The sequence below is a fragment of the Oxyura jamaicensis genome, chromosome Z (genome assembly GCF_011077185.1).
Source record: "Oxyura jamaicensis isolate SHBP4307 breed ruddy duck chromosome Z, BPBGC_Ojam_1.0, whole genome shotgun sequence".
Taxonomy (NCBI): domain Eukaryota; kingdom Metazoa; phylum Chordata; class Aves; order Anseriformes; family Anatidae; genus Oxyura; species Oxyura jamaicensis.
In genome coordinates, this window is record NC_048926.1 from 14,619,365 (window position 1) to 14,626,239 (window position 6,875).

The 6,875-nt window shown below is 43.0% G+C and overlaps 1 protein-coding gene across 2 annotated transcripts in view; it reads right to left on the reverse strand.

The window, feature by feature from the left end:
* C6 (complement C6) overlaps window positions 1–1,987 on the reverse strand; it is a 22,596-nt gene extending 20,609 nt beyond the window's left edge. The window contains exons 1-3 of one of the 2 annotated variants that reach the window (XM_035310232.1): window positions 1,836–1,987; window positions 1,513–1,611; window positions 104–261 (exon numbers count right to left, since the gene is read on the reverse strand). In XM_035310232.1, the coding sequence (XP_035166123.1) occupies window positions 104–261 (158 nt within the window). In that variant the 5' untranslated portion in view covers window positions 1,513–1,611; window positions 1,836–1,987. Of the gene's footprint in view, window positions 1–103; window positions 357–1,512; window positions 1,612–1,835 lie in introns of both variants that reach the window. The other variant, XM_035310233.1, reaches the window with a different exon arrangement.
* Window positions 1,988–6,875: the final 4,888 nt, after the last annotated feature.

Sequence of the window (6,875 nt, forward strand, 5' to 3'; positions counted from 1 at the left end):
TTTCTTTTCTTTTCTTTTCTTTTCTTTTCTTTTCTTTTCTTTTCTTTCCAAGACAAGAAGTAGAACCATAAATTATAAAAGTAGTAAGACAATTTGGCCCTACCTGTGCCTTGTCTGTGTGCCATAGTTGCAGGTTTTTGAACAGCTGGACCATGGCCCCCATGGGTAATGTTCACAGTAGCACCCTTGGCTGCTGCCGACCACCAGGCTCAGCAGGATCAGGTGCAAGAGCAAAGTCTTGTCCATAGTGGAGGTGTTCATCTAAAGCACATGGATGGGTAACAAGAGCTCAGTAAACTGTAGCACTCACAGCTATGCCTGTATCATAGTGACAGATCTCTTCTGATTTGCAGGGTCTATAAATCATTTTCACAGTACAAAATTACTAAGCAGTGTACAAGGAATGTGGTGATAACACACGAGAGGGTATGAAATAAATTAGTGGTACATGAAGAGACAAGATGTCAAAGGCTATCTTACCAAGGGTTTTTCACTTATTGTGTACTAATCACGACTGCATGTTAATTCTATTTCAGAAGTTGTTTATCAGTCATATCGAATGTGACAGAGATCTGCTACTGCTCTTCATTTTTTCCAAGTATTCTCAGAAATATTTTCTAGGAATTCAAATGAAAGCATAAGACCATTTTTCCTACAGAGCATGTAAAACAACAGAAACTTAAAACTAATTAGCCCCAACCTATTGCCCATAAACAATTTGTTTTCATGTGTCTATGATCCCCCTTTTCCTAACTGTTTTGCTGCAGTGAATCATTCCTTCAGCTTTTTTATTGTTCTTAGTTTAAAATAGCATGTCGAAACATCGAACCATCACTATTCAAACCTCATCCAGATTCTTCACCAACAGCTGAAGAGAGACCAGCTAGCCTATTTCTCACTCCAGTGGTCAATCAAAATGTATTTTTTGAGACAGAAAGTTATAGACAGACTCCGGGAAGGAATAACATTTAGTAGACTTGGAAAATAGTTTTCCAGGCAAACCAATTATTCGTTGCAAAAATGCAAAAGCTTTTTCCCCTCATCCTGTCACTGAATCAACACCATATCTTATAGAATGCTACAGGAGAACATAATAATGTTTTGTCCTAAAACAAACAAACAAACAAAAATGGAAATATAAAAACATTTTTTTTTTATTTTAAAGAAATATTCTAAAAGATTTCATTTTGAAAATGTTGAAAAGAAACATGCACTCATTTTCTACTTTAATTTTTTTAACTGTATAACAAGTGCTCTTATAGCTTTTATACCTTGCTAAGAAAAATAATTTTTGTGAAGTAAAGACGTAGCTTCCTCCTTAAGTAAGAAAGACCGTAAAACTCTGCACAGCTGTAGCAGTGAGAACTCTGCACTTTTTATGCAGTCATTCAATGAAAAAACTTCTCAGAGATTTAAGTATAATCAGCAGAGTGTAATAGAACTCAAGACAGAGAAATCAACAAACTTGCCAATCAGCCAAGAGGAGAGCAGGTAGAAGATCTTTTTCCTTACCTGGGTTCCTGACTCCTTACACCAACAGTGCCAACTTAGAAGAGAGACGAAGAAGCCCTACAAGACTCTCTCCAGTGCTTCGTTCATTCCTTCACTGTGCTTTACATAAAAAACACTGTTTATTCTCATCTGTTAGCAAAGCTACAGCCAATCAGTATATGAGAAATGTGTCAGCAACTATATAAAGGTAAGTGCATGTAGAGATTAATTTAACCTTTTAACGAAAACAAACAAACAAACAAACCAAGTCAAAACTTTAGAAGCTTCTCCATACTTTAACCTGCATGCACTGAAGCCATTTAAAAGTTTCCTTATCAACTTACTGTATGACTGCCGGCTGCAAAGCCAGACAACTTTGCAGACTGGCACAACTTTGGTGTGGTTTGCTGCAGGCTCTAAAATGAAAGGTTGGAGGTTTTGTTTGATTTGGTTACTCGTTAATGAGGGCAGATCCAGTCTGGTGATGGGAATGGTTGGCACAAAGCAGCCTTTCCACCAGCGAGGCCCTCAGCAGCAGGTGTTTTCTGGAGAATTGCAGGAACATCTCACTCCTAGCTGCCCAACATGAGAAGAAACACAAATGTTTGCATTAGGCTACAATGGCTGATTGCACTTCAGGTCTCCTTGCAGAGACTGACAGAGGTGTACCACCTCTCTGCTCTCAGCTTTAAGGCAAAAGAGTGAGAATCTGTTAAGCTGGCACATGCTGGTAATTGATTACTTTCACAGGGAAACAAGAGCCAGAATAGGCCAGGGTAAAAACGTCTGTCTGATGCTGCACCCTCTGTTAGGGGGGAAAGCTGATTTCTGAGAGAAAGCAAAAATCCAAATACATTTGTAGTTATTTATGGGTCCTTGTCTTTTGCCACCCACAGTTAGCTCTGTGCTGAGTGCCTCTGCTCAGCCACATGGGCACCACCCTCAGACCCCTGCAGAGCAGACACAGCCTTGACAAGCACAGAGGATGCAGTGTGCCTTGAAGAAACAAGCAAAGCCTGGAACAGAACCCAAAGCCTCCCAGATAACCGACATGTGACCCACCTTGGGGGCAGTGCATTGAATTCCCCTTCATCTCAGCAGGCTGGCACAAATGTGTCAAGAAGTCAGAGTCCTCAAAACATATTCCCCTGTTTAATAGAATCACAGAATGGCTCGGGTTGGAAGGGACCTTAAAGATATCTGGTTCCAACCCCCCTGCCATGGGCAGGGACACCTCCAACCAGACCAGGTTGCCCAAAGCCTCATCCAGCCTGGCCTTGAGCACCTCCAGGGATGGGGCATCCACAGCTTCTCTGGGTATTCTGTGCCAGTGCCTCACCGCCCTCTGAGTGAAGAATTTCCTCCTAACATCTAATCAAAATCTACCCTCTTTTAGTTTAAAACCATTCCCCTTGTCCTATCATTATCTGCCCAAGCAAAAAGTTGCTCTCCATCCTTTAATATAAGACCCCCTTTAAGTACTGAAAGACTTCAGAGAGATCTCCCTGGAGCCTTCTGTTCTGCAGGCGGAACACCCCCAGCTCTCTCAGCCTTTCTTCACATGAGAGGGACTCTAGCCCTCTGATCGTCTTCATGGGATGGAACTCAATGTTCATTTTCTGGGACCCAATATCATATATATCCTTGAAAAGGAAAAACAGCTGAGCTGTTTTTCCAGTTGCCTTTGCATTTTTTGATTCTGGCCAAGAAAGTGTTGTTGCACAACTTGAGGACAACTAGTGAACTTATGTTCAGCCAGATCCTTATTACATCAAGCAAACTTGTCATAAGAAATCAAAATAAATAATAGTCACTGGCTCCATGGATGCTAGAGGGTGGAATTTGTAAATCTGTGTGAAAAATACTGGCTTCTGCCTTCCAGAAAGCATCCTCTAACACCCAGCACCTCCAGCTCTCTGAGGGCAGCTCCTGCAGCACTGGTGGGCTCCCCCAGCAGAAGCTGCCTGGCTTCTCCAGGCTTACAGAAAAAAGACAACTGTGAGATGCACATCAGATTATATAGCATATATAATATACTATACAATGTAAAATTATAATACATGATATTATAATATGCAGATGGCTAAACACTTCTAGATGAAAAACTAACTGAGGTCTTTCTTAACAGAGAAAGAAGGAGTAGCTCAGACTTCATATATTTAAGGAAATGGCACTTCACACAGTCCATAAGCATACTGTGCCACTCATAGTTGCAGAACAAGCTAGTAGAGAAGCACCACAGTTAGCATTAATAGCAGTAGGTGGTAGGTGGCACTGGCAGACATCGAACTGAAGTCAGAGCTTGAGGACAGTATGACTACCTTGGTACTGAAGCCATAGATAAAGATTTATGTGAACTTAACTGAGTTGACTGGAGATGATGAGCCACAGCAGTGAAGGACAGGTTGGGCTTGAGGAAGCCCAACCAGAGGAAAGAGCTTCTCCCAGGCATGGTGGCTCAGCTCATGGCACCGCAGGACTGCTCTTTGTACATAATGCTGATCTGTTCATCACAGGCTTTGTCTGAAGGACGTCCACAGACCAATCTCACTCTGTTCTGCCCCATCTGGACATCAGCCTTTGCAAATATATATCTATCCTTTATAACACAGGGCAAGCCAGGGCATCTGAACAGCAAGAGATACCTTAGTGTCGACACCCTACTGTCTACAGTAGCTACTGTCTACAGTCAGCTACTCAGAAGGCTGTTCAAGAGTATAAGAAATCAAATAAATCTTAGAGAAACAACCACTGAGAAATATAATCAGCAACATAAGAAATAATGGTTCTTGCAAACAAGGTCAGCTTCTGGAGCTGAGTTTCATGGGGAAAAATATCACCACCAAAGGTACTTTCCCCCTGGACCACAGTCTTGCAATTTTCACATCCATCTGATGCTGCCCCTTACCAAGTCTCTGGTCTTGAGTGCTGATCCAGCAGTCCCTGGAGACCAAGGTACTGTAACTGGAAGAAAGCAGGGAGCACCCAGAGAGGTCAGTGTGTAGATCCATGGCATTTTACAGAACACAGACTTTGGGAGAGTCAGTCTACAGTAGCCTACGCACTTATCAATGACATCAATTTCATTATTCCTATAAGAAATACTTCTCATGCAAAACAAAGATAGCACCCCTTCATCTCTGCCACAGTGTGTTTACAAAAGATCATTTTTCAAAGAAAGGGAAAATGTTTCCTAAATGGAGCTGAGAAAGCCAGTGAGTATTCTGCCTGAGGTTGTTGTGTTTCTAGCTGGCTTTCACAGGGTCACACCTCATCTATTTCATCCTCTATCTAATTCCTCCTGCTCCAAAAAATACCACATTATCCACCCAAGTTAACCTCTAACTCGAGCAAGAGCAGCTTACAGGCTCGCCCCAAAGTTCTGCTCAAGGGAGAAAACCTGAAACTGTAAAGGGGGAAGAGCAGTAGGAAGGAAGCAAGCACCACAACAGCTTCTGGGAGGTAAGCAAAGCAGAAGTCAATACCTCACAAATATAAATGTCATCTCCTGGTGCTCTCCAGATCCCCCAGATGCAGAGACAGGAAAAACTATTTATTTTGTCCCATAAAATTCACAACTGCAGGTGGTTACCACATACCTCCAGCTCTTTGGGTGATGAACAGCAGTTTACTGAGCAGCACCCATCATCTCACACAGATATGACAGATGTGGTTGCAGCTCTCTGTCCTCACCTTCACTCTTGACAAAGCCTGGAGTTTTAAGGGAATAAACTGGCACATCACTGGACAAAAATCAAAATCTTCCTGAAAATGAAAAACAAAAGAAATCTCTCATCCCTATGTGGCAGATTAAAGATTAATATCTGGCTGGACTTGGACAAAAAGCACCTAGCACTTCATTCAATAATTCAGGTAGGTATTTTTTCTCCTCTTTAAACTTTTATCACCCTGTATGTCCCCCATGAGAAGGGACACTGAAACAAACAAACTGAAAAATGAAGGCACCTTTAAGCAGAAAAGGCCATCTGAACTGCTTTAGTACTGAGCTGTTTTGACAGATCCTCTGGCAATAAGGAAAGTGAACTGTAAAATATCTCATTTATTCTGTCTGTTGCTGGCCCCTGATGACAAGGGTGGCATTCCCCGTAGCATGGTGCGGCGTGCGGCATCACCATCGGATGGGCACCTGTCACTTGTGCTTTTCTTCACCAGGAATCCACTCCAACATAGCCACTGGAATGACAGCCCCACAGCTTTGCCTTGGTACATCCTTATTTAACCAGAGATGTTCTGCCACGGGTGGTTAAACACACTGAAGGTAGCTTCCTGCATCTCCACGAGTCTTGGTTCCATTTATTTCTATGCCAAAATTAAATTTTGCTTGTTCTTGTTTTTGTTTTTGTTTTTTTTTTCCCATGTACTTCTGTTGTGGTTTAACCCGGCTGGCAGCTAAACACCACACAGCCGTTCACTCACCCTCCCCCCTCCCTCTCTGGGATGGGGGAGAGAAACGGGAAAGTGAAGCCTGTGAGTTGAGATAAAGACAGTTTAAGACAGGATAATAATAATAATAATAATAATAATAATATGTACAAACAAGTGATGCACAATGCAATTGCTCACCACCCGCTGACCGATGCCCAACCCAACCCCAAGCAGCCGCCCCCCACCCCGGCCAGCCACCCCTATATATTGTTCAGCATGACGTCAGATGTTATGGAATACCCCTCTGGCCAGTTTGGGTCAGCTGTCCTGGGTCTGTCCCCTCCCAGCTTTTGCTGCACCCCCAGCCTGCCCGCGGGCAGGACAGAGCGAGGAGCTGAAAAGTCCTTGGCTTGGTGTAAGCACTGCTCTGCAACAATTAAAACATCAGCATGTTATCAGCACTCTTCTCATCCTAATCCAAAACATAGCACCCTACCAGCTACTAGGAGGAAAGTTAACTCTGTCCTAACTGAAACCAGGACAACTTCAAATTAAGAAATGGCACTGCCAAGTTTACCACTAAGCCATGTCCCTAAGCACCTATGTCCTTACACATCTTTTAAATACCTCCAGGGATGGTGACTCAAGCACTTCCCTGTGCAGCCTGTCCCAATGCCTCACAACCCTTTCACTGAAGACATTTTTCCTAATATTCAACCCAAACCTCCTCTGGTGCAACTTGAGACCATTTCCTCCTATCCTATCACTTGTTGCTTGTAAGAAACAACCCCCAACCCACTACAACCTCCTTTGAGGTAGTTGTAGGAAGCGATCAGGGGTGATGCTGCAGGAGCACCCCAGTAGGGTCTCCCTGCATGGTCAGAAGCTCTGGACAGATTTAGATGCTGGGAATCAGAGCTGAAAAAATTAAACTTGTCCTTCCAGATGTCTTGCTGTTGGGTTTTCTTTCTTTTTAAAAATTTACCATGTAGTCATCC